Source organism: Daucus carota, chromosome 6 (genome assembly GCF_001625215.2).
Source record: "Daucus carota subsp. sativus chromosome 6, DH1 v3.0, whole genome shotgun sequence".
NCBI classification, from domain to species: Eukaryota; Viridiplantae; Streptophyta; class Magnoliopsida; order Apiales; family Apiaceae; genus Daucus; species Daucus carota.
In genome coordinates, this window is record NC_030386.2 from 8206332 (window position 1) to 8234188 (window position 27857).

Consider the following 27857-nt stretch of genomic DNA (forward strand, 5'->3'; position numbering starts at 1 on the left):
TATAAAATCTTGAGTATCTGCGTAAAGTTTCAAAACTAGCCTATGATCCTTACAAGGGAGTGCATACCTTCGGGGTTGCACACTTTATGATACCTTAGTAAGGAGCGCATTACGGACAAATTATGAACTTATGATACCGAGTCACCGGTATTTGTGACCTTAGCTTATGTCATCATGAATTATATATTTGAATAATGATTCTGGATTTATGGAACTTATGAGATTATGCTAAACACTGATTCACTAGCTTTTACAATTGGTTATCTTGCTAGGCTTGTATAGCTCATTACTTACAAATTTTGAGGTGCCTAGCTTTTGGATCGGGAGAGAATTGGCTTAGTTTGCTCCAAAGATTTGAACTTACATATTTCTAGTATTTTATAGAGTTATTTCACTTTATTCATAATTTATATTAGACTATGATTTCTTCGATTTTAACTGTAATGTCGCTGCATTTGAATTCTATTTTGTTAAATTTATGACATTTGAGATTTAGCATATGAATAATAGTTATTTGCTTAAAAAGTTGGGTCGTTACAACATGTATTGTTGAACATGTTCTTTATTTTTTCAGTATAAGATGAAATTCGGAAAATATTTGAAAATTAAAAAAAGAGTAAATCCTTGTTGAACATGTTTTTTCGTTTTTCAATAGAAAATCAAAAAAAGAGAGAAAAGATTTTTTTTTTTTTTTTTAAAGGGTGCCCTTAAAAACATCAAGACCTACTACAGGGACCTTGCTAAAATAACCAAAAAACTGAATATGTAATTTATAACTGAAAACAAACTTTGGATGCCGTTAAGATAAAAACCACTATAATTCGAGTTTGTATACATACTGTGTATGTAACTTGTTGGGAAAGATAACATTTATAAAAGCCCTAATTTATTCGCACACAAACGCACAAACTAGATCAATTTAACCGGAGCTCCGATCTACACAACAATGACTCAAGACGTTGAAATGAAAGAGGTTCCGGCGCCGGCGCCCTCTAATTCCGTCACGGCCGCTACTCCCTCCACTCTGCAGCGTAAGATTCATCGATTTTCTTGTATTAATTAGTTCTGTACGGAAAATTAGGGGTTTTGACTTGAACGAGATGGCTCAGTGATATAATCGCCAATTTTTGTTGCTTGAATGCGATTGTGTATGGAGACTTAGGGTCTTTGTTTTGCAGATTTGAAGGAGATTGCTTCGTTGATTGAGTCTGGTGCTTATGCTCGCGAAGTTCGTCGGATTCTCCGAGCAGTTCGGTTGACGATTGCGTTGAGAAAGAAGCTTAATGCGTCTGTTGTCAATGCGTTTCTCAATTTCTCTCTGGTTCCTGGATCTGAGGTTCATGCTCGTTTGGCTTCATATCTTCCAAAGGTTTTTATTTTGTTCCACTCATTTATTTTGAATATTGTGTTAATTACTGTTTATTTTAGTTGATAATTTCTTATTAATTTTTTATTACTGTTTTTGTTTTACATTGGAGATTTAAATGTATGCTTGAATAGTTTGTATGTTGTAGAATTGTAACTACTGAAAAGTTACACTATTCATATGTAAAATTGTAGTTATGTGTATGTGGAGCTAGACCGAGCCGTAGATTAATTCTGTATTTGATTCTTGTTATATGCAAACAACTGGTAATATAAGCTAGAACACAAAGAATATTCATGGTGTGGCGTGTTTATTTCATAGCTGTTACAACTTAGAAGCTGAGTAAACTGAAACAAATACCCACGATTGAACTGTAATCGTGCTAACTAATACAAAAAACAAAGACTTGCAAGAGACTAAACTTTACAAACAACTGAATCTTATTAGTTCCTTGACTATAAACTCTTGCAAAAGCTGCTTTTAGTAGGCCATAAGAGTTTTATTGTTAAGATTTACTTCGCCGGACCTTGGATTTGGCTAAAATTGCAGTACAGCCTTAGATCGGAGAATTATATGTCTAAGTTACTGATGTAGTGGCTTAGACATATGTATTAATAAGTTTTTCATCAATGCAGAGAATATTATAACTTGTTTTATTTCGAATTTACAACTTAGTTTTATAATCTGTAGGAAGATGAGCATGATATGGAAGTTGACACTGCAATGTCTGCAACTACAGCCCTCGCAAAACATTCCTTGCCTGAGCTCGAGATTTACTGCTATTTACTTGTGCTAATATTTCTCATTGATCAGAAGAAATACAGTGAGGTATAACAGTGTTGCTTACTCTGCGTACTATAAGTAAATTACAATCTTTGCTTTTTGGATGATGGTACCGGCATTTGCTGTACTATTGAATAATTTTATTTAATTCTTTGCAATTTTTTTAGGCTAAAGCTTGTTCCTCAGCAAGTATTGCCCGGGTGAAGAACTTGAATAGACGAACTGTGGAAGTTTTAGCATCCAGGCTCTACTTCTATTATTCCCTTAGCTATGAACTTACAGGCGATCTGGCTGAAATTCGGGGGTAAGTTTTAAATTTATATATATTCTTCATTTGACTCAAAGTATTGCTACTCTTTGTGTGCCTTCGTGTGTTTGTGCCAGTAGATAAACGAGTTGCATCTTTATGGCCCTTTCTGTGACAGAGTAATTAAGGAAAAAAGTTATCCCTGATGGAAAGGATATGCATTACAATTTAGTAATTTACAACACATTCGAAAGTTGGAAGCAAGCTGCCCATTAAGGATTTTTTTTTTCCCCTTTTAAGAAATCAATGACAATGGGTATCATATATACCTAGGCATAAGCAAGGCTCTAATCGTTATGATTATCTGTAAAGAAGTCACCTTGAAAAGCTCCCATGTCATAACTCTAAGGATGTAATTAGTAGACATTGTAATTGTCTTGTGCCATTAATTCTCACTTTTCCTGCAAGAGATGGAAAATTAATTTATGTATGTATTAATTTTACACACCTCCAAGTTTTTGCGGGTGCAGATAGCTGGCTAGCTCAAAGTAAATATAAATTGAATATCAATCTGGAAAGTGTACCAATCAAGTACATTATATTGATTTGCCCAGACACATATAAGACACATCTGAAAATTAAAATATGTTTAACTAATTTGGTACCATTGAACGAAGCTAGTGATTTTTTCTATTCCAGATACGAAATATGAAAAGCAATCCATAATGTTATCGGTAGTAAAGTAAGCAGACTAGATTTCCAAGGGCTGAGTTTCAGAAAGATCTATTTTATGAGTAAAACTCGAAGTTGATTCATGAACCTAGATAGATAAAGTATATATTGTTGTTATTGAGATTGCGATGAATAAAGGAAGACATAAATATTAACATTTCCTGGGTTTTGAATTATAAAACCAGAGATTGTCTTTCCTTGCAAGATTATTGAAGTGAGGGATGAGATCTGAAGAAAAATCATCACACCCCAATCCTGAATCCTAATACTAATGATATATTATGATGCATAGTTCTTATAATAATGATTATCTATGGCTTTTGGGCACTTTTTGTTTAAATTTTTCGAAAACCATTTTTGTTATTTGTCTATTTTCTTTATCTCTAATAGTGTCCTAAATAGTGACTCTATGTTTATAGAAATCTACTGGCCTTGCATAGGATTGCAACACTTCGCCATGATGAGTTGGGACAGGTTTTATCCAAGAAATTTTCCCTTACTTGATGCCTTAATACTGAACCTTTAAATAATGCAATACTCTATTGTACAAATATGACGTTGCAGGAAACTCTTCTCAATCTGCTACTACGCAATTATCTCCACTACAATTTATATGACCAGGCAGAGAAACTAAGGTCAAAGGCACCTCGATTTGAAGCCCATTCCAATCAGCAGGTTACTGCTATCTTTTTTCCTTTTAAATGAGAATTCTGCATTTTCCTATAGACTCGCATTGTCTGGAATTTGTTGCACATATTTTATATTAAGCTGTCTGGAATTTCAATTCCAGCTTCACATTCTCATATCTGATACCTTGGTTTTCCAGTAGTTCTCTTCTGCCCTTTCTTTTCTGGTACTAAAAGTTATAGTATCGAAGTTTCTTTTAGTTATATCATATGATTGTTAATTATATCATCTAGTCATTTTAGTAACTTCTATGAGTTTGATAGCATAAGTGGGCTTGTAATTGGTATCTCTGGTTATCGATGGTTCTTTTGCTTGTGTGCTAACACTTTGTTTTCCTTCAGTTTTGCCGCTACTTGTTTTACCTAGGAAAGATTAGAACTATTCAGCTGGAGTATACTGATGCGAAAGAATCACTGCTCCAAGCTGCCCGTAAGGCCCCTGTTGCAGCTCTTGGTTTCCGAGTCCAATGCAACAAGTGGGCGGTGATAGTACGCCTACTATTAGGAGAAATCCCAGAGCGGACTGTTTTTATGCAGAAGGGAATGGAAAAAGCATTGAGGCCGTACTTTGAACTTACAAATGTGAGTGTAACTTTACCCGTATATTATGAACTTCTTCCCCTATTTATGAGGGACATGATCATGTTTTTTCAGTATTTTAAAATAGTTGAATGTGTCTCTGCAAAATTTGTTTAGATAAATTGTTGAGCAATTTATAACATGTTAAGTTTGGTTCTGAACACGCTATTTGGGCTTTTAGGCTGTACGAATTGGGGATCTGGAGCTCTTTAGAGCTGTGGCTGACAAGTTCGCTAGCACATTCACTGCAGACCGGACCCATAATCTGATTGTCAGGCTTCGTCATAATGTCATAAGAACTGGGCTTCGCAACATCAGTATTTCATACTCCCGCATTTCATTAGTGGATGTGGCCAGGAAGCTGAGATTGGACTCTCCAAATCCTGTTGCTGATGCTGAAAGTATTGTATCCAAGGCAATAAGGGATGGAGCCATTGACGCCACCATCGATCATGCAAATGGGTGGATGGTGTCAAAGGAAACCGGAGACATTTACTCAACAAATGAGCCACAAGCAGCTTTTAATTCCAGGATAGCGTTTTGCCTTAACATGCATAATGAAGCTGTTCGTGCACTTCGATTTCCCGCAAATTCTCACAAGGACAAGGAAAGTGCTGAGAAGAGGAGAGAGAGACAACAGCAGGAGCAAGAGCTTGCAAAGCATATAGCCGAGGAAGATGATGATGAGTTTTAAGCTTTCATGCACATGACTAGGTGGCATTGAGCTATGACTCTTCTACAGCTGTTGCCACAAATTTGGATCATATTATAGACAGCGACAGATTCTCTTTACCTTATTTTCCTTTCAAACGAATTTGTTGTCTGGAGTATTTGATCGTATTGTTACTTGATGTCGTTTTTCCTCCTCTGCTTTTAGACTTTACTCTTTGAGTTAACTTGGTTATGTTTGTATGGTGAGGGGATCCCTTTTAGGTGGATGTTTACTTGAGAATTTTTCCATTCAATGGGAGAATGATGCTAAATTGTCATTATTTAAAAGCCACAAGGCCTTGAATCTTCTATCTGCAAACAAATTTTGGTGGAAAACTACGGACTGTGCAGGTTTGTATAGAGTCTTGGTCTAAATGTAGCGAGTAGTATGGCAACACGGAATGTGCAAGTATTGTATCCAATAAATCAACAGTTCTCATTTAGATCAAGTTTATAGCACTGATTAGAGCTGTACACTGGTTGGGCCACTCGTATGCAATTAATAGAAACTCGGGTTTAGTATTGTAACTGGGGTTTATAGTATTTTAACTCGTAAACATAACTATTCACTGACTCAACCTTGATCTTTATATACTGCGTCGATTTAGATTTTGATCGGGTTTTATTTAGCAGTGTATGTTCTTTCGAAAATTATTCGGTTGTTCCTTCAATTTTTTAGTTTGTTATTTTGTCTACTTTCACTATGTTCTAGTCTTCTAGATCACAAGTATACAAGTGTTTAGATTTCTTATATGTTGTAAATTGTTTTAACTGGTTGGATTTCTCTTTGTTGTTAATTTTATCAGATTTAGTTTCTCATAGAGATAATATAGTTGCATTTAGTTTTAGATTTTATTACTATGTCACGAAAGAAAATGGACATCAGTGTAGAAATTTAGACCTAACTCATCTATACGAAGGTTTAACATTAAGGTTACTATAATTAAGAATTACCATGATATTAATAAGAATACATTATGTCTACTTTAAAATTTAGAAGTATCTCATTACACAATCTAGTTATCAGCTACTCCCTCCATCTCATATTATTATTAAGGGGTCAATTTGACCATACTTTGATCATTAATTAAAAAAAATTATTAATTACTTTAAAAATCTGAAAAATGGATATTGAAGAGGATTAGATATATTTTCTAATAAAATAATTTTTTAAATATTTTTAAATTGGATAATATGTGTAATTTGTGGTCAAAATTTAGTTAACTTGACCTTTGAATAGTGAATACTAGACACATAATATGAGACGGAGAGAGTATCGATTATGTGACCTTAGATTTGTCGTTTTCGTGTTCACACTTTCGAAAGTGTACATGTCTTCGTGTTTTTTAAGCTTTCTAAAATATGAAATGTGAAATATAAAAAGTGTACAAATATATAAAATTTATGATAAGTAAAAAGTTAATTGATAATACGATTTATGTCAAGTTCAATAGAAAATCAATACATGCTCATTAAAGTGTAATGTCGATGTGGGTTGGGTGGGATAAAAAATAAATAAAACTCATACTCAATCCATTCAACCCATTTTAGTTACGTTTATAAGTTTTCAACCGAAAAATGTGTCTTAATTCTAAATAGATCTGGCCGTATTAAGAGTCTGACCTCCGATTTTAGTCGTTCCTTCTCCGCTCTTCAACCTTCATCCTTTTTACTGATTATGCATCTTCGCTCTTTTATCTTCTCTCATATTTGTTAGTTTTTATTAATAAAATCAAGATCTAACTCTTTTCGGATGAGTTCTTGTTGAGTACCTTGTCATCAAGGTTGTGCCTATCCTTTTGGGATGTTTGTGTTTGTTTTGATGTTTTTTTCGTTTTGTTATGGGTTTAACGTTTCTAATAAGTACTAACATGGTATTTAGGGTGATCTGTAAGGTTTGGATGAAATATGGCGCGGTGGTAAATACCGCAAGAGTTCACCTTTCACGACATAAAATTGTTCATGTTTTTCGATCATTTGTTGATCCAATATTAGTTGATGTAACTGAGAATCCTGAGCATTGGGCTACAGATGCTGCTGCTGCTTATGTGATGATCAATTGTGATGCTAATGATCAGAACTTATGTAGGCTGGATTGATCGAGATTTGATTGTAATAATTTTTAGATTTAAGAATTTAAATATTTTATGTATTAAATAATCTGAAAACAAAGCGGCTATATGTTTAACTCATTTTTTGTTTCTTAATCAGGTTGTATGACAGTTCGAAGGTTTGTTTCAACAAGATTTCAGTTATTTATTAAATTCTTTGCTTTTAGTTAAAAAAAAAAGTTTTCAACCCAATTAAAATTTAAGTATCAGCGGGTTGGGTCGAAATAAAGAACAATTTGAGTCAATTTAGTGCCTGTTTGGGGTTGTGGTTTTCAACCACAACCACAGCTTTTTATCAATAAGCAGGTGTGAGACTGTTTGGTAACATCTAAAACAGATTTTTTAAACTGCGCTTATTGTCTAACAGCAGCTTTTACAGAAAGCAGGTGTACCCCTGCTTTTCACAAAAGCCACTGTTGCGGCCCGCTCTTACAAGTTCTGGTATCAAACCCTAGCACATGCGGTTGTTTTTATTTTTAAAACAAAACAACAACAAAAAGCAGTACACGTGTATAAAATATTTTTTTATTGTAATCTCGATTATTCTCCGTTAAGCTTGGTGCTAGATGATTTTTTATAAAAATTTAAAATAAATTATTAAAACACTGGTGGTTGTTTAAATAAATTTGAAGGTTATATTTTTGGTTTCATTAAATTTGTTGTCCACAAAAAAATTAATTATAATATAGAGGGGAAAATGAAATTTGTTGAGTAAATACATCAAATGAAGAAGAAAATTATATCTTTTTATATATAATAAATTTAAGTAGTGTATTTTGGTAAATGATATGTATTTATATATAATTTTTAAATAAATATAAAAATTCGATGTTCTAAATCAAATAGAAGTAGTCTTTATTGAAAAAAAATGACATACAATAATTACAAGTTATAATAATTTAATAGTTATTCTTATATAATTTTATATTTTAAATCATTACTTACTTTATATTTTTTAGTTTAATGAAGAGATTGACTTCAATGACGTATAATTGAAATTATGAAATATATATATTATTATAAATTATATGCATATCATATTATAAATTATATGCATATCAATAACATATTTTTTTTTAAAAATGTGACACCTATAGAAAATTTTTAGTTAAATTTTAAAGAAAACAATATTAAATAATTGTAGGTGTTTACATAATAATAAAACTTACAAAACATTTTTATAACGTATTATAATAAACAACAATTTACCTAATTTCATTAAAGATAAGATCAAGCCTATCCTATAGTGTTTCAGTTGTTTTACACAATTATATTTGTTGTTCAATATTTGTCTATGAAATAATGAATAAAATATTACTCACTCCGTCCCATTTTAGTTGTCACATTTGATTTTGTGCCGGTCAAATTGATTAAAGTTTGACTGAATTTTTTTAATATTTTATCAATTGACAAAATAAAAAAAATATATCACCGGAAATAACTTTTAATTTACTTTAAGATGTAATTTTCAGTTTTTTAAAATAATGAGTGAGTAACTTATAATCTTCGGTCAAAATCATTTTGACCAACAAAAATAAAAATGTGACAACTAAAATGGGACGGAGTGAGTATTTTATTATAATTATAACTCTGAACAGTAGTTTAACAAAAACTTTACCAAACAGTTTGTTTTCAGCTTTTATTCAAACAACACATTTGAAATCAAATTTACCAAACAGTCTCAGTTTTTATAAACAACACTTTTTAAAACAGCACTTTTACTCACAGCAACAGCAATTTTCAACAGCAATCCCAAACAGACCCTTAATCAGCTTAAGGGCAGCCTAGTACTTAAGGTACATCGAAAGCTTTCATTTTGCAAAGTTATCGTATTCACCTGTACAATGGCTTAGGTTTATGGATGTCATGGCCAAGTAGGCAAGTAGCTATTTGCGCACCCTCGTCTTCCGTATATCAATCAATATAAATTTATACTTATTAGAGCAAGTCCAATGGTGAGCTATATCTTGTTCTATATCTATATTATAGCTCAAAATCAAAAAATTTCAACTCCAATGGTGTGCTAAACTTGGTGCTAAAATAGCATATTGCTATAGTTGGTGCTATATTTAGCACAAACTATAGCAATAGCTATAATTGCCACCTCATCAAAAAGTAAAAAAGTGGTGGGAAATGAATAATAAATAGATTTATATCTCAACCTATTCAAGTACATGAATGCACATATATTCATTTGGCACAAGATATAGCACCAACCATTGGAGTTGTGATATTATTTTAGCACCAAAAACCACTTTTTGATGCTATATAATAGCAATAGCTACACTTATTTTTAGCTCACCATTGGACTTGCTCTTATACGGATTTTGGTTTTTGATCTAACCTTTGGCAGATAAAAGATCCAGAATCTAGGAGAAACATTTTAACTATAAAGTCAATGTAATGAAACATATACTGTACTCTCTCTGTCCCATTTTAACTGATGTTTGACTTTTTAACACGTATATTGAGGCGTAAAAAAACAATAGCTACACTCAATAAAAAAGTTCAATTCTTATATCAAATAAAAGTTTAGATTCTAAACTTTTATTTGATATAAATTTGATAAAGAATAACTATGTTTAGATATGATTTTTTTAACATCTTAAAATACGTGTAAAAAAGTCAAAAGCAGTTAAAATGGGACGGAAGGAGTATAATCTAGGGAGATGAGGAAAAAATAACCTTTTTCCCAAAACTTTAGTTTAGTTTACTTTTCCCGAAATCCTACCTCGGGAAGAAGAAAGGGCTATATCAACAGAATATCCAGCCTTTTTAAAGTTAGAAACTGGATTTGGATATACACACATGGAAACTGGAAAGCCATTTGCAGTGACAAGGTATTAACCAATATACTACAAACTGTGTCCACCAACCAGTATCATTTGTAGTTCACAACACCCAAACTGTTTTAAAACGTCTCAATTGGACTGGAATACATAACCAACACTTTGTTCTATACTTTTAACAGTGTTTGGCCCCAATATGTATCAAGTTCTTCAACTTTGAAACATTAGGGACCCGTGCTACTTGGGAGAACAAATATTCAGCAGCAAGTGAATGCAAAGTAAATTTTCCTTGAACCAATTTCAATTTGTGCCTAAAGCCTCTGGAGCTTTGAAACAGAACACCATGAAAAATGGGGATCTGTAAGACATCAATCTCCGACATAAACAAGCCCAAATAGTTAAAGCAAAAGACAACTTAACACAAAGAACAGAGATGTAACAGAATTGAGCATCATCATAACTTAACCTTCCATTCAACAAGTCTTAGCGAAATAGCATCCTGGAAACATGCAATTGAGGCTTAGGTTCTTACATACAAAAGGCAACCACAAATCCACATTTAACATCTCTGTTCAAAGATAGATAGATAGTTATAGCTACAACTAATTTCCCCCATCCAGACAGCACGTTGTTTACTCGAATGCCCACGCATTCTCCCTCCTGACCTCCTCCTCTTCCTCCGGAGTGAAGTCATTCTTGATGTTGAACGTTTTCCTTATCTCCTCAGGTGTCTTTCCCTTGATCATGTCAGCAACAGTTTGACATGTCAAATCCAACAGACTCTTGATATTAAGGTAGTTGGCCGCCTGGAATCATAAAGAAGAAAAGTTAATACAACCCTGTGTTAACAGATTGTTCCATGTCCAGCATCTGATCACATGATCAAATGTCGAGACATAAGTCCTACAGCAACAAACGGACCAAATGGAAGTAAACATGATAACAATACACTAATGTTTGCTGAAATCAAGGTTGAGGAGAAAAGACAATGAAAGATAGAACACGGTGTCCAGCTAAATTGAAAATGCACATACCATGATAATCATGTTCATCAAACAAGTTCATAAATAAGTAACTGTGACACAAATAGATTCAAGACTAATGAAGGAGGAAATACAACCTAAGCTAGGATAACATTTAAATTTCCAGCCTAAAAAAGCCTTTTGGATAATCTCTCGGCACCAGCAGTAGATTATTATCAACAAACAAAGCACCTTCATGCTACCATCATATATTCTACATAATCATAACCTTGGCCAATAGTCGAACAGGAACTGTCTATTTTTTCTTTTACATATAAAGAGAAACATCTAAAAGAATCTCAAACATTACATAAGAAACATAGATTCACACTAGGGGGTCAAATTAAACACATGAATCCTACACTAACAGAAGTCAAATATCTGCAAACCACCCATATCACTACCTTTATATAATGTATCTTGAAAGTGTAAATAGCTGTGAATTGTGACCCCAAGATTCTTGTAGAATGATGTTTTGCCCAAACCATATTGCATATATATAGGACTACAAACAATCTTCAGATACAATTTCTATGAACCCCAACATTCAAGACACAGATATACAAATTTCATATCAAACACACATCAAAAGTACAACATTAATAGACCAAAAACATGAAAAACATAGTTTGGAAGTAAAATTAGTTGGAATTAATTTAGTAGAACAAAGATTAGTTGGTATTCGAACAAACGCCCAAAATCAGATCTACAGAAACCACAAAAAAAACACAAAGACAAACCATAAATATCCAAAAAAACACATCCCAGTACCAAAGAATCACAAACCTAGATCAAACCCACAAGCAAAACCAAATCAAGAACACACAGACATACATATGCATCCAGATAAAAACCAGATCTACAAACACCACAAAGCCAAACACAAAAACTAACCCTAAACAACCCAAACGCACATCAAATCACACACCCACAACCAACAATCAAACCCTAATCAAAAGATCACAAACCCAGATCACAAAAACACAAACCCACATAACAAAATCAAAAACCCAAATCATAAAATCACAAAGAAGGATGAAAGAAACATACCAAGATGAGATCGAACAAGGTAGCCTGATCAACCTTGACAAAATCAGCATCAAAAGCCTTGAGATCATCATCAGGCTTAACAGCACCATCCTCAGATTTGGGGGCTTCAACATGATGCTTGCAGTACTCAATAACCTTAGCAAGAATAGAGCCAGTAACATTAGGGAGAGGGATTGTGGTGTTTGCACAGTCATCTTCCACCATGTGTTTGATGGTTTGTGACTCCAAAGCCACGGCCTCAGGCACCTCAAAGGTCTCGTTGTCAGAGCTCATCAGAGAGATCATCTTGGGAGAGGAAGACATGATGGATGATGATGGTGATTATAGATACAGATAAACTTTGGCTGTGTATTGTTTTGTATATGAGGAGATATCTTCTAGGTATTTATAACCGAGGCGCTTTGTTTAGGGTAGCTTGTTAAGGGGGCTTTATAAACATGGACTCTTGGAGAAATTATTTAACAATTTTCAGAATTTTTAATATATTTCTATATTTATATTCTATCATCGAAATATTCAGTCGGTATGCGGTCAAAGTTGAATATTTCGGTAATACAATGTGAATTTTTCTTTAAAACCAGTACTCCCGTGCCCCATTTTATTTGAACCATTTTTTTTATGGATTTTTCAAAAATAGAACTATCAAAATAGATCGAAAAATCTGATATTCGTCAGAAAATCTCATTCATATCCAAAATAAAACGGATATTATCTGCATCCGAGACAAAGCAAATACTATCCACATCCATATTTGACAATTTCAAATACGGATACGGATATAGACAATTTCGTATCACGATAATATCCATATCTGAAATTATATATATAAACATATATATATATATATATTATATATATATATATATATATATTATAGATATATATATCATAATATCATTCAAGTAATATTTTAAAGATAACAAATTTATATTGTAACATAAATAAAAATTAAATTTTGAATAGATATAAACCGTCTTTAATAACTATAATTCATAACTTAAATTTTAAAAACCAACTTTTAATTTATAATATTTTTTTTAATTTTTGATATAAATAAAAGATTTTATCACAAATCGGATTCGGATCCGGATACTATCCGTATCCGCATAGTATCCGTCGTATCCGAATTTCGAATATCATCTTTTAAAAAATTTCGGATCCGAATATAAATTTTTGGATTCAGATCCGGATATAGACAAATAATTTTGGATTCGGATCCCTATATTTTATATTATAGCTATTTATTTTAGCTTGTATTGGGTTTTCAATTAAAAAATTATGGACACAGAGTAAAATTTTAAATATTTATTACTAATATAATACTCTAAAATAGATTTATTAATTTCTCCCTCCATCCCATTTAGTTCTTACGCTTTCCTCTTTTGAATGTTCTACTCAATTCTATACATTTCAAAACTTTCCCAAAATAGTAAACTTTTATACCCTCCATCCCTTTTTAGTTGTCACATTTCTATTTTTATTAGTCAAATTGACTAATTTTTTACCAAAGATTATAACACACTCCGTCACTTTTTTAAAAAACTGAAAATTACATCGTAAAATAGATTAAAAATTATTTCCGGTGACATGTTTTCTTTTTATTGACAATTGATAAAATATTAATAAATTTCAGTCAGACTTTGATCAATTTGACCGGCACAAAATCAAATGTGACAAAAAAAAAAGGACGGATGGAGTAATATAAAAAAATCACCCGTCCACTACTTTCAACACCTTTTTCAAATCTATTAATTACTAACTTATAACCAGTGCAATGCACGAGACTTTTTAATTATTTTAAAATTTTATTCTTGATATATTTAAAATATGAAAAAATTATTTGCCAAAAATAAATCATGATTTTAAATTAAAAAAAATAAAATATGAAATTATATTATATTTTAAGGCAGAACTATTTGTGCAATACTAACATTTTTTTTTTTTTGAAATAAAGTTCCATTAAGAAGAACAAGAATCATATAATAAGGTCTCCAACAAACAATCAGGACGAGACATAAACAGATTAACAGTTCTTAACAAGCAAGGAATCCTAGCCGTTAAATGGGCTACCCTATTTGCCTGTTTTCGAACATGTTTAATAACCAAACCAGTCCTCTGCTGCAATTTGAGCCTGCACGACAGAATAATGTTACCAACTTCAGAATGGTAGCTGGTGTGTTTCTGAATTGCATGAACCACACTTAGCGAATCACTTTCCACAACACCCTGACTTATAACAAACCTCTCAACCCAATTCATAGCTTTTTGCACCCCCCGTAGCTTCTGGTTCTAGAACTGAGCAGTTACCAGCAAGGCATTTATTCAGCCCAGCAATAAACTCTCTCTTCTCGTTTCTCAGAACCATTCCGATAGAAAAAGATGGTTGTCCTTCGAACACAGATGCATCCACATTCACTTTATACCATCCCATATCTGGTGGTTCCCACTTAACACATTGCGATACTGACGCTGCATGCTCAGTAATAGGAGTGATTATTTTCTTCTGAGCTACCTGCCATTCTGTAATCTGCTTCAAACTCAAAGCCATTGTTGTTCCTGAATCGGGATGCTTTCCTTCCCACATCCTTCTATTTCTCGCAAACCAGATACCCGAAAGAGTTTTAGCAATAACCACCAACTGCTCCTCGTTTTCAGTACATAGTCTCTGTATAAGCCACTCCGGGGCTGATTCTACTTCCTCCATGTTGTAAACTATGCCACTTCTTTGCCATCAGTTTTTTGCAAACTCGCAAAAACACATGGAAAAGATGCTCCACATCGGTGTTGCACATCGGACACACTATTGTAGTATGCACCCATTTCCCTCTTAGCAGGTTTCCAACTGAAATATTGTTTTTACACATGCGCCAGAGAAAAATTTTCGTCCTGTGGGGAACTTGAAGCTTCCACAACCTCTTCTAGCCTTTTGAAGGAGTATTGCTGTTCAGATTGTATTGCCCATTATACCAGAAATGGTATCCAGATTTGGCAGTGTATTTACCTTCAGATCTTTCCATCCAAGCGACACGATCATGCACAATACTTTGTGGAATACGAACTTGTAGAATACAGTTAACATCAGTTTCGTGAAAGATTTGACGTACTTTATCTTCGTCCCATTCTTTGATGTTTGGACGGAAGTATTCACATACCTTATCACTTCTGCTGCTATTCACATGGTGATTCTCCACTTAAAAGTCATTCTTGCCTCGAAGCCAGGTATCGGAGAAAATGTTTATTTCTTGGCCGTCTCCTAATACCCACCTAAAACCTATACTTACCGTTTCTTTTGCCTCCCAAATCCCCGCCCAAATAAAGCTGTCTCCATTCCCTTTTCGAGCGTTGAGAATATGATAGTCCGGATAATACCTAACCTTGAATACTCTGGTCACAAGCGAGTTCCTGTTAGTCAAGAAATTCCAGACATGTTTACCCAGTAAAGCTAAATTAAATCCGTGCATGCTTCTAAATCAAAGCCCTCCTCTATCCTTTGTCGTACACATTTTATCCCATGCTTGCCATCGAATCCCTTTACTGCTGCTACTCCCGGACTTCCACCAATATCCATTTAACATTCTTTCAATCTCCAAGCAGAGGCTTTTAGGTAGTAGAAAATAGGACATGCAGTAGGATGGTATTGATTGGCCCACATTTTTTACCATGATCAAATTTTCTGCCTTCGACAAGGTCTTATTATCCATACTTGAACTCTCTTCACACCCTTTTTTTAACAAAATTTAACGCTGCTTTCTTCGACCGCCCTACCAGTGATGGAAGACCCAAGTATTTGCTCTCCCTCAAGTCATTCTGGACTCCCAAAGTTCCTGAAATTTCTGTTTGATTATCCCTCCTAACGTTTGAGCTAAAGAAAATTCCAGCCTTCTGAAAATTAATTACTTGACTAGACTGATGTTCATACGTATTCAATAAATTTTTTACCATCTGCGTCTCCTCTACATTGGCTTTAAAGAAAAGGAAGCTGTCATTGGTGAACAACAGATGTGTTATAGCAGGTGCAGATGCACTAATTTGACATCCGTGAATTGCCCCATCAATCACCACTTTGTTAATAGAGTGTGACAATCCCTCGACGCAAAGAAGGAAAAGGTAGGGAGATTGAAGGTCTCCCTGCCTTAGTCCTCTACTTGGGTATATAGGACCAACATACGTGCCATTCATGCAAGCCATATAATGAACAGTGGTTACACAAAGTTTCATCCACCGGACCCATTTATCATCAAACCCCATTGTCTTCATTCTATGCCATAAGTAGTTCCAACTTACGCGATCATATGCCTTACTTATGTCTAGCCTTAGAGCCACCTCACCATCTTGGTTTCTCTTTCTCCTTCTCATATAATGCACCATCTCAAAGGCAATAAGAACATTATCAGTTATGCTTCGTCCCGGTACAAACGCAGACTGGTTCTCCGATATTGTGACTGGAAGGATTATTTTCGGCCTATTAGCAAGAACTTTCGCGAGAATCTTGTACAGAACATTGCATAATGCTATAGCTCAAACATCAGACAACTTTTTTACATTATCTTTCTTCGGAATGAGTATCAGGTTAGTGCTGTTTACCTCTGCTGGAAATGCGAAATCTTCAAGCCACCCTTTACAACAGTTGAACACTTCTCTTCCCACAATGTCCCAAAAATGTTGAAAGAAAGCAGGACTAAACCCATCTGGTCCGGACGCCTTATCCGGGTGCATTTGCTTTATGCAATAGAGAATTTCTCGAACGTGAGCTCAGCAGTGAGCATCCTATTCTGGGCCGTAGAGACTATTCCTTGTTCCGTGTTTGGTACCAATGTACTTATTTCATCAAATGCAGTAAAAATGTCTTTGAAATATTCCTTAGTCATCTCACACATTTTCTCATGATTGTCTACAAATTCTCCCTCATTTGAGATCAATGTGGCAAGTGATTAAGTTTCTTTCTTGCCGAAGCCTGGGCATGGAAAAATCTCGAATTAGTGTCACCTTCACAAAGCCAGAATGTTTTCGCTCTTTGTTTCCAATAGACTTCCTCATGTAACAGTAATTCATTTAGTTTCTCCCGTTCCTCGAAATAAGCTTTCACACCTGCCTCGTCATCTTTGTTTACCAAAATGTTCAGAATCTCCTTATGGGCTTTTACTTTATCTCTGAACTTGTGAAAATAAGTCCTTCCCCACTTAACCATAAAAGCAGACGTTGACAAGAGTTTTGGAAGAATGTTAAGTGCTGGGAGGTTCAACCAGAAGTTAGTTACCTCGACCTTAAAATTTGGTTCTTTTAACCAGGTGTTTTCAAACCTGAACCGGAATTGTTTCCTGGAAAAAGCTGTATTGAGAAGCTCTAGAATAATTGGGTCATGATCCGAACTAACAGCATGAGTGACTTTGAGGTTACACAAAGGAAACTTGTGCCACCACTCCTCCGTCGCAAAAGCTCTATCTAGCCTTTCCTAGACCCAGTTAGGTTTTCCTTTACTTTTCCCCCATGTAAACTCACCTCCAGTAAGGTCGAGCTCAGACAAATTACAGTCATCCACCGCTGCACGAAACCCATCAAAGAGCGCCTGGGGATGAGGGTTAAATCCTTTCTTATCTGTAGCATATAAAAGATCATTGAAATCACCAAACACACTCCAAGGAAGGTTATCTTTAGCAGCTAGATAACGGAGAAAGTCCCAAGATTCTTGTCGTCTAGTTCTTTCCGGGAATCCATAAAAGCATGACAATCTCCAGGCAAGGGAGTTTTTTCCAATTAAATGAACATCAATGTGGTTTGTAGATGAATCTACAACCCAACATGTTATTGAGTTCTTCCACATTACAGCTAGGCCACCTCTTCGGCCTACTCTATCTACTGTAAAACAATCTGCAAATCCGAACTTTGAACAAAGCTCATTAATAGTGTTACTAGTTACCAATGTTTCAGATAAAAAGACAAAAGCTGGGTTAATAGACTTTAATAAATCTCCTAGAACACGAACTGTATCACGGTTCCCCACACCCTGACAGTTCCAACTTAACAGATTCATGGCTGCTGGTTAGCTTGCTTTGCAAGCTTAGTCAATACATTTTGAGGAGAAGTTGCACAATCTGATCCAGAAAGAACAGCTTCTAATAGTATGTTGCCCCTTGATATTGAGTCCAGATTTAATATGTTGTCATCAGTGTCCATAATACTTTCCGTTGCAGGCCCACTCCTTCTCCTCTTTCTGTCCTCTATGAGAAGCCCATTAGTCTCCTCGATCTCAAGCCCATAACTAATATCCGCAACATGTGCTATGACATTTGAATTTATCCCTCTCAATTCCTTTCCATATCCAGCTGTGGGTTGTTCAGAAACGTTATCACGCCTAGAATTTAGAGTCACGATCACCCCCTGCCCTCATCTCCACTATTTTCGCCCGTGAATTTCGGTCCGAAATTATCGCGCCCAATTCTTGCCTCCCACTCCTCATCATTCTCTCTCCTCAACCACTTGTTCCGGCCTTGCCCAGCCACCCTGCACAGCGGTGCCCTCAACCATACCCCCCCCCATTCTTTGAAATCGTCTTCACCACGTTTATCCAGAAACCTCCTACAGAATCTTTCAGTGTGTGAGAGAAGGCCACATGCAAAGCAAAATTCCCCCAAACGTTCATACTTACACTGCACCACAAACTCAGTACCATTCTTCTTCTTGATCTTTTTCCTCCTCTTCAGAGGCTTACAAACATCCAGTCTTATCTTAATACACATGTACTCCATCCAAATGCTTAAGTTATTTTTCGCGTCATACATCACAAACTCCCCAAAGAAATCCCACAGTTGCTTCCCCACCGCTTCTGACATAAAGCCTTTCGATAGGTCATGAATCTGAATCCACAACTCTAAAGACCACAATGGTACATTAAGTGGTTCTTCACCGATAGGAATTCTGTTGACGATGAGCATCGCATTATCGAATGACCAAGGTCCTCCATTGAGTACCCATAACATATCTTCACGATGATAAAACTGAAATAAGAAGATTCCTGGGTCTATCTCCTTGATGTTTATCCCCATCGTAGGTTTCCATACATTGGCCATCTTGGTCATCATGGCTCGCATGTTGATGTTCTTCTCCGTGAGATATCTGCCTACCAGACATAATTCGTACTTATTCACCTCATCCTCCACATCTCCCTCGAAAGTGAAGTCCTCATTCTCCTCCTCAGCAATGTCGAGATCAGCTAATTGTTCATCCAGATTTCGATATCGCGCCATAGAAATTAGAAACTCTCACAATTCCTGTATTGAATAATCAGAATGGTACGGGTTTTGGGACCGGGGATGGACCCCGAGATGGGTCTAGACGGGGTTTAAGTGGGGCCTAGTAGGGTCGGGGCGTGGCCTAGTGGGACCATGGTGGGGCCAAATTTTGGCTCTTAAGTTTTTATTTTAGTGGTTTGTATTTGAGCAATTGCCTATATATATATTTTATTAAAATTATGATCCCTAATGTGATTTATTAATTTTTCTAAAAAGTTATATGGGTGATGTTATTTAAGTATAGTTTCTCTTCGTTTGTATTTTAATTTTAATTTTAGTGGTTTGTATTTGAGCAATTGCCTATATATATATATATATATATATATATATATATATATATATATATATAGGCAAGTGCTCAAATGAGAACCCCAACTAGTGTGAGATGTGAGATCTAATCTCAGCCACACATGTTTATCCCTAAATTAAATCGCAACCACACAATTTCTATTTTAAAATATTCTTTTATCCACCCATCTTCCTCACTACTCACCCACTGTCTTCTCTCACCTCTTCAAAACCCCAACCCCACCTCCTGTTGCCGTCATCGCCGTCAATGGCTCAACCCCCTCTCTCCGCCGCTGCTGAGATGGGCTCGGCCATACACAAACAGCAAGCAATCCCCAACCCCTTCCCGTCAATCTCTTCTTCCTCCTGCCTCTTTCTTTGCTGCTACCACCGATGTCGCGGTGGCGTTGTCACCGCCGGCGACATCGCAACCCCACTCCACATCCTTGACTATACAAAACCTCATCCTCCTTTCATCTCCTCCCTATCTCCCCGTCACTTTCTGCCTCCCCTCTACTCTTCCCCGTTCTCGCAAACGAGAGTCCATCGGTGGAGCATTCCGGCGACTCTCCGACCTCCATTTGGTGATTACAATCTCCCTAATTAATTCCTGACACCTCAAGCATTATCAAGTAGCAGGTTATTCATTTTTATTCACTTTTAGTGATTTTATTTTGTAATCGATGATTTTTCTGATTTGGAGGGTTTGTAGATGGTGGTGGTGGTCTGTATAGATGCTTATGGCGGTGATGAATGATGGCGTTTTTGGTGATTATTGTTATTATGTTGGTGGCCGGAGTTCTTTTTTAGTGATTTTGTTTTGTAATCAGTGATTTTTCAGATTTGGGGGGTTTGTAGAAAGTGGTGGTGGTTTGTAGATGGTGATAGTGGTGATGTGGTGGTACGTACTGATTATTGTTACGATTTCCAGTAAAATCTGGTGATTATTTTCATGATGTTGATGACCGGAGTTTATAAACGATGTTGGTGGCCGGATCTGGTGGGCATGAATAATGGCTGGGTGTAGTAGTTTTCATATTCTGGTCGTAATTTTCATTTTTCCAGAAGTGATTTTTAGTTTTCCGGTGGTGATTTTTGGTTTGACGGTGGTGATTTTATATTTGACGGTGGTGATTTTCTGGTGGTCGCCGGAAATGGTGGTCGGTAGTGGTTGGAGGTGGCAGGTGGTGCAATTAGAATAAAGACAGTGATAAAATATTTAAATATTAAAAATTAATGTATGAGGAGAGATTGATATAAGATATAAAATGAGTGGTTAGGATTGGATCTCATATATATGGGAGGGTTCTGGTACAAACTTACAAACTTACAAACTTTTTTTGTTCAACACATATATAACTTGAGTTCAACATTTTTTTAACATATTTTGTTGAACATCGATTAAAATAGTGGTGGAGAAGTACATAAACCAATTTTTAAATGTAAGAACTAAGGTAAACATGTTATTTAACTAATATTTATGTTTCTAGACCCTACCCAAACCCCAGAGGTATAGTTTAAACATCTTTTTAGATATATTCAACACAATGATAATTAGTGTTCAACACCCGATGTTGAACCCCAATTATAAATGTGTTGAAAACGCGATTTATTTATGCGTTATTTTTAAAAATTGTGATGTTTTTTGAATAATTTTCAACATGGATACTTTATATAACTAAGGATTAACACGATGGGAGAATAAAAAAAAGTTTGTAAGTTTGTAACTTAAAAAAGTTTTTTTATTTGATCCTATCCCTATATATATATATATTAAAATTATGATACCTAATGTGATTTATTAATTTTTCTAAAAAGTTATATGGGTCTATAATTAAACTTTATAAACACAATTTGTTTTGAATTAAGAAAAGGAAACATAAACATGTGAAAGAATTATACAATTAAAACTGGTAATGTTTATTTTGGATTAAAAAAATCATAAACATGTGAAAAAATTTGTTTTGTATTAAGAAAAGGAATCATAAATATGCAAGTAGATATTAGTTTCCTTATTGAATAGAAAATAATTTTGTTCAAATCTAGTGGTTCTTATTTGTTCTGTATATAATTCAACGGATGATAAATTTTTGTTCGTAAGAAGACCATACAACCATGCAACCCAATTATCTTTATGCAACCGAATTATCTCCCTTCCGCTTATTATATATAAGTATATAATATATTGATGGGACCCATTAATTTATCTAATTTTCTTCCCTACTCACTACTCTATTTTACACTATTTTCTACACTTTTTTTTAGTTTTCATGTCCAATCCATTTGTATACTTCTTGGTGGTACGGAGGGAGGTAGTATGTTATAATAAAAAAAGTTATAAATTAGTCTAAACGACACTTATTTTAGAAAAATATATGTAGAAGTATGTTACTTTTACTTCAGTATGTAATTTAAAAAATATATGTAGAAATATGTTGGGAGTATTTTTATATTTTAAATTACCTGCAAAAAGTCAAGAGATACTTATTCTGAGACAAAGTAGGTATAAGTCGCCACTCAGAATCTATCCTATAGTTTGGGCAAATATAATAAGCAGCTGCGGCAGCTATGGAGAGACTAGTACATACAAACCCTATCCCAAGTTCAACTAAGCAGCTCCATCGACCTTTTCGACCTCGATTAGATTCTTACAAACCCACCACAATTTTGTCTTCAAACCCCAACTTTGCTGCACTTGTCTCCTTGTCCAGCAATCGCCCATTTTCTCCCTTAGCTTCCACATTTCAACATTCTCAAACTCAACTCTCTGTTTTGCCACATGGGTCGCCTCCAAAACCTCATTCCATACCCCAACCATTTTCTAAGCAGAAAAAGGTACCCATTTGTGTGTGTGTGTGTGTGTGTGTTTAGAAATGTTTTATCTTTTCAGATTTGCTGAGTTTGCTTTAATGCTCTTACTATAATATGCTCATTATATGTGCACACAATTATAATTCTGAATGGTGACATTATTGTGAAATTGAAATGAGGAATTAGTGGTGTTATTGGTTCTAGTAGATTAAATTTATGTTGACACTTGATATATGCATTGATGTCGTAAAACAGATTCGGTAATAGCAAATATGATTTTCTTGCCCTACATTGTAATTTTTAACCATGACTTTATTAGTACTGCTTGCCTGATTTTGGAACTTCAACAAGGAGAGACTTCATTTTGCCTCTATGTTGTTCCCTTTTGTCTGCTTAAGGTCAAGTACCGTTGCTTAATGCATTTACAAGTATCCAGAACAAGTTTGTGCCCATAGTGCTACCTTAATCTATGAATTTGAGGCCAAGGCACTTTAGGTGTTATCTCTTGTTGATCTTGCATTACATGTGCCTGTTTCCTTGTCTCTAGAATATTATTTTCAGCAATTTTGCACACTGTAATAAAACCTGACCTTATCTGCACCTGTCGCATATATTAGTTTTTTTTATATATAAATATATATATATATCTATATGTCCCCACTACATTGAGAGAGCATGTAATATCTAATTGCTCACTAATCTTTAACAATTCCAGTTGTAGATCTCAGACACTTTAAAAGACCAATTTTTTTCTTAACCAACTTTTGGCTTTAGTTAGATTGTGGCAAGGAATCCTCTCAGAAGGACATTGAATGAATCATTCCGGGAAGTATGGATTATATAAAATAAAAATCATAAACCTGATTTTAGAAACTTATTTTCCACTGTTCCTTCTCCTGCAACTTTGATATCATAAAACTACGACTTAATTAGCACAGAGACACATAGAGAGAAAGAAATGAATGTATATAAGTGTTGTCATTTACATTTTTGCCCCCAAGTCTGTTAATGTCCCGTTAAATTTTTAACGGAGTTCCTGCATAGCCACCCGTCTGGCTAAATAAAGAATAATTAGCCATTTAAACGGCCAAAATATTAATTTAGACATCACCGTGCAATTATGAAATACTTTAGGCACACAAAATGCAATTAAGTCTAAAACTATTCATAGATGTTATTTGTATGTAGGTGCCCATAAGCTAAATCATCACTGATGTTAACTTTGTCATATATCTGTATCAGGCAATTGTGGCTCGGACTGTAATACTGCTCTCAGCTACCTTGCTGCTGCTGATCCAACCTTTATTCATGTCGCCAGCATTTGCCTCATTTCCTACTGCTGGTCCAGCTGCTGCTACAGTGGGTACTAGGTTATTCCGAAATGAAGTTTTGACTAGTGCTTGGACAGGTCTTTTTGCTGGTTGCTTACACACCCTATCAGGACCTGATCACCTAGCTGCTTTGGCACCACTCTCCATCGGACGCACTCGGATGGAAAGTGCTGCGGTTGGAGCTCTTTGGGGCTGTGGTCATGATGCCGGACAGGTGATTTTCGGCTTGGTCTTTCTTCTCCTGAAAGATCGCCTGCAGATTGAAGTTATTCGTACTTGGGGAACTCGAGTAGTTGGTTTAACTCTTCTTGTCATTGGTGCAATGGGAATAAGGGAAGCTTCAGAAGTCCCTACCCCATGTGTGGCCCTTGAAAATGGGGAATGTGATGTTAGTGCCTACGAAGCCTTCGAGGATCCCAAAACAGGGAAAAAGAAGAAGATAGGTTTTGCAACTTTTGCTACAGGGATTGTTCATGGGTTGCAACCTGATGCACTGATGATGGTCTTGCCTGCACTTGCTTTGCCTTCACGTGTGGCTGGTGCTGCGTTCTTGGGTATGTTTTTGGTTGGAACCGTAATTTCAATGGGAAGCTACACAGTTTTTATTGGAACATGCAGCCAAGCACTAAAAGATAGGATCCCCAGAATAACGGAAAAGCTCACCTGGGCTTCTTCCCTTATAGCTATTGCTTTAGGATTAGGCATAATTATAAGTCAATATTTCGGGTTTAGCCTCTACTGATTCATCTCATCCATCACCCCTCCTGCCCTGTGTTTTATTATTTAGTGAAAGGTTTTGGAATGTAAAAGGCATCCTATCCTCTTTATAGCTGGCAAAAAGTTTCTCTCGATCCTCGCTGGTATGGAATTTTTTTATATTTATTGACTCTTCTTAGTGGCAATTTCTAAATTTGTAATTTTTTTTTTCTTTTTTACTAAAATCTAAATTTGTAATATTATGTGGAGCAGACCATTAGATCTTTTGAAGTTATTCTACTGATTGGTGATTTCTTCTGTTGTATTTCTTCTTCGGAGTGCACTGTACTGGATGATAATGGTATCAGTATGGTTGTACTCTATCGCACGGACTAGAAGTGGGAGCCATATGGATGTTTATTTGTACACCACTATGGTGATTATTTAGGCAAACATACAAAATTAGTATGGAATGAGATCTACCAAATCTTGTTAGCAGTACCGACTAGCACAACGAAATGAGATACAGTTCAATGGAGCTTTAAAATAAAGAAGAATCTTGAAAGCAGATCTCTGGATGGACGAGAGGCCAGAATTGTGGCTGATTGTTACAGTGCTATATAAGATTATGGGTAGTATTCAGTGAGTGCATGCCCAAGTCTGTTGAGAGCTACATGTTTAAACTCTGGCGAAATGCAATTAGGGAAGAATGTAATTATATTTATACTGCAATTTTGTGAATTGGCATCTAACCAACTATATTGTGCGTGTAGGTATCAATGTTTGTTCTTTATAATCACTTGCGATTTCAAGAGACTGTATTTGTACTTTATTATCACTTGCTATTGGGTGAGAATGTAATCATATTTGTACTCTTTTATCACTTATGGGCGCGAGGCATGATGTTTATAAATTACATAGAGCCTGTTTGTCTGGGCTTAAAGCCCGGACTTTAAGCTATCTCTGACTTTAAGCTGAAAAATGTTTGTGTAATAAATCATAAGTCAGCTTAAAGTCAGAAACAAGCAAGAAGCTGATTTAAAATCAAACATTAGTTTGAGTTACTTTTTTCAGTTATTAAATTTTTTTGAACTTTTTTTTGACAAAAATTACTCCTAAGTCATAACTTACTCATAAATCACTTTTATTTTTATTATTACAATTTTAATAACTCATAAGTCATTAATAAGTCAAAATTACCCGAACAGACATTTTAAACTCTTAGCTTATCATATAAGTCATGTTAAGTCATAAGCTCAGCCAAACGGCCTCATAATCTTTGCAGCCTCTAGGAAATCTAAGATTGGGATGATCGATTAATATTTTATTATGTGACTGTAGGAGTGTATTCGATTGAGATTTTAATGAATTGTTTTTAATCTATGGATTTTAATGTATTGTGTGTGATTTTGATTTTGTGCGGATTCTTAATGAAATGTTGCAGAGTTGATATAGATTCTTTTAGAGGGGTGTATTGGATTGGGATTTTCAAGCATTTTTTTGCATTCATGAAATCCGAGGGTATTCGATTGGGATTGTTTGAATTCCATTAAAATCTTGAGGTATTCAATTGGGATTTTAAATTATGCTACAAAATCTGGTGGTATTCAATTTGGATTTTAAATTATGCTTTAAAATCCGAAGATATTCAATTGGGATTGTTTAAAATCCATTAAAATCTGATGTATTTTGTGGCATTCTTCGGTGTATTTTAAGTTTTTTGAAATCCCATCAAAATCAATGAGATTTTGAAGCATTGTGCTTAAATCCTATCGACTCTGCAACATTTTATCAGGAATCCGCACGAAATCAAAATCACGTACAATCCATTAAAATCCATAGACTAAAAACAATCTATTAAAATCCTAATCGAATACACCCCCGTAAGATTTAAGCACAATGTTTTAAAATCTCGTGGATTTTTGTGGGATTTCAAAAAATTTAAAATACACCAAGGAATGCCACATACTCTATCATTTTATGAAATCCAAAAAAATTCATCAACATTTGAATATCAATAAATTTTAATGGATTTCAAACAATCTCAATTGAATACCATCGGAATTTTAAGCATAATTTGAAATCCTGGTTGAATACCACCAGATTTCGTAGCATAATTTAAAGAAAAATGCTAGGTACCCCAGAAAGTGTTCCCAATTTTTTTCCTAAATCCAAGTGGCAATGTATGATTGCCTGATTGGTTCATCTCACACTAATAATAATGGGACCTCCTATATGCACATCAATCACCCAATTAAAAATAGTAATATGTCTGCCACATCATTTGGTAAAATATTTTGGTAACAAATTTTGGGGCACGTAGCATTATCTAAAGATTTTAATGGATTTTAAACAATCTCAATTGAATACCCTAGGATTTCAAGAATGAAAAAAAATCCTTTACAATCTCAATCCAATACACTCCCCTAAGCATCATGTAAAACATGTTTGAATATAAAAAGATTTATTAGTTAAGGAGGTTTGCAGTTCCAAATATATACCAAAATTTTAATGTAACAGCTATATATATTAGAATATTATAGTATACACTCGCTAATCATACGATTTAATACGAGAATTTTACTACAAATTTTAAAAATTAAAAATCAAAGATCCGTGCTATATATATTAAATTAGGCATTAGCAATAAAATAATATAAAGATTCATGATAAATTTTTGATACATACATCTTTATTTTAAAGGTTCGCGCTCAAGAGAGAACCAGTCCTTAAAATAGAACCATGGAACCACTAAGGTTCTACTGCAGAACTCTAAATTTTAAATAGATTTTTAGGACCTAAATCTAAATACATGTTTTTTTCATGTTTTTTCATCCTTGTGTGTGTTCAAAAATAATATTAAAATATAATACATAGATATTAACATTTTTTGCATGTGAAGTTCTGCTGCTGCACCCTAACTAATACTTAAGTTCTGCTGCAGAACCCTACCTAATACTAGAAATAAGGTAAGGGTTCTATGGTTCTCTCTCTAATGGTTCTCTCTTGAACATGACCCTTAAAGCAGTATTTAAATTAACTATGAATACACACACACACACACACACACAGAGTCTTACTCCAATAGAAACCTCCTTATTCTAGAAACTAAAAACCAAGCTAGAATATCACCAAATCCTAAAACAAATACCACTAAATTCTTAAACAACCTCATCTCCACCTCCATCTTCACCAACCCCGCCTCCATCTTCACCACCCCCACCTCCACATCTGCCACTGCCACCACTTCCGTCGTCGCCTCCTCCATAACCACCCCCACCTCTATGCCGCCCGCCCCCTCCATAACCACCACCTCCATTATTTCTCTAACAACACAATCTCCACCTCCATCTTCACCAGCCCCAT

The 27857-nt window shown here is 34.9% G+C and overlaps 4 protein-coding genes across 5 annotated transcripts; 2 read left to right on the forward strand and 2 right to left on the reverse strand.

Moving 5' to 3' along the window:
* Nucleotides 1–806: 806 nt before the first annotated feature.
* LOC108227886 (probable 26S proteasome non-ATPase regulatory subunit 3) lies at nt 807–5358 on the forward strand. Its single transcript, XM_017403263.2, has 8 exons — nt 807–1031; nt 1179–1369; nt 2057–2194; nt 2317–2453; nt 3548–3602; nt 3693–3803; nt 4157–4396; nt 4575–5358. The coding sequence occupies exons 1-8, from the start codon at nt 947–949 to the stop codon at nt 5085–5087; spliced, it is 1470 nt and encodes a 489-aa protein (XP_017258752.1). The 5' UTR covers nt 807–946; the 3' UTR covers nt 5088–5358.
* Nucleotides 5359–10440: 5082 nt separating this feature from the next.
* LOC108192992 (SKP1-like protein 1A) lies at nt 10441–12487 on the reverse strand. Its single transcript, XM_017359546.2, has 2 exons — nt 12077–12487; nt 10441–10810 (listed from the first exon to the last, which is right to left on the reverse strand). The coding sequence occupies exons 1-2, from the start codon at nt 12377–12379 to the stop codon at nt 10637–10639; spliced, it is 477 nt and encodes a 158-aa protein (XP_017215035.1). The 5' UTR covers nt 12380–12487; the 3' UTR covers nt 10441–10636.
* Nucleotides 12488–14321: 1834 nt separating this feature from the next.
* Nucleotides 14322–14780, reverse strand: LOC135147170 (uncharacterized). Its single transcript, XM_064080023.1, has one exon. It carries the CDS (start codon nt 14778–14780, stop codon nt 14322–14324), a length of 459 nt encoding a protein of 152 aa, XP_063936093.1.
* A 7383-nt stretch (nt 14781–22163) lies between these two features.
* On the forward strand, nt 22164–24816 carry LOC108224804 (chloroplast protein FOR GROWTH AND FERTILITY 2). Of its 2 annotated transcripts, XR_001807474.2 has the most exons (3): nt 22164–22488; nt 23707–24655; nt 24765–24816. XR_001807474.2 is itself a non-coding variant. In XM_017399531.2 (2 exons), the coding sequence occupies exons 1-2, from the start codon at nt 22222–22224 to the stop codon at nt 24535–24537; spliced, it is 1098 nt and encodes a 365-aa protein (XP_017255020.1). In that variant the 5' UTR covers nt 22164–22221; the 3' UTR covers nt 24538–24816. The 2 variants fall into 2 exon arrangements, 1 of the variants encoding a protein (XP_017255020.1); XM_017399531.2 differs by having other exon boundaries at nt 23707–24816.
* Nucleotides 24817–27857: the final 3041 nt, after the last annotated feature.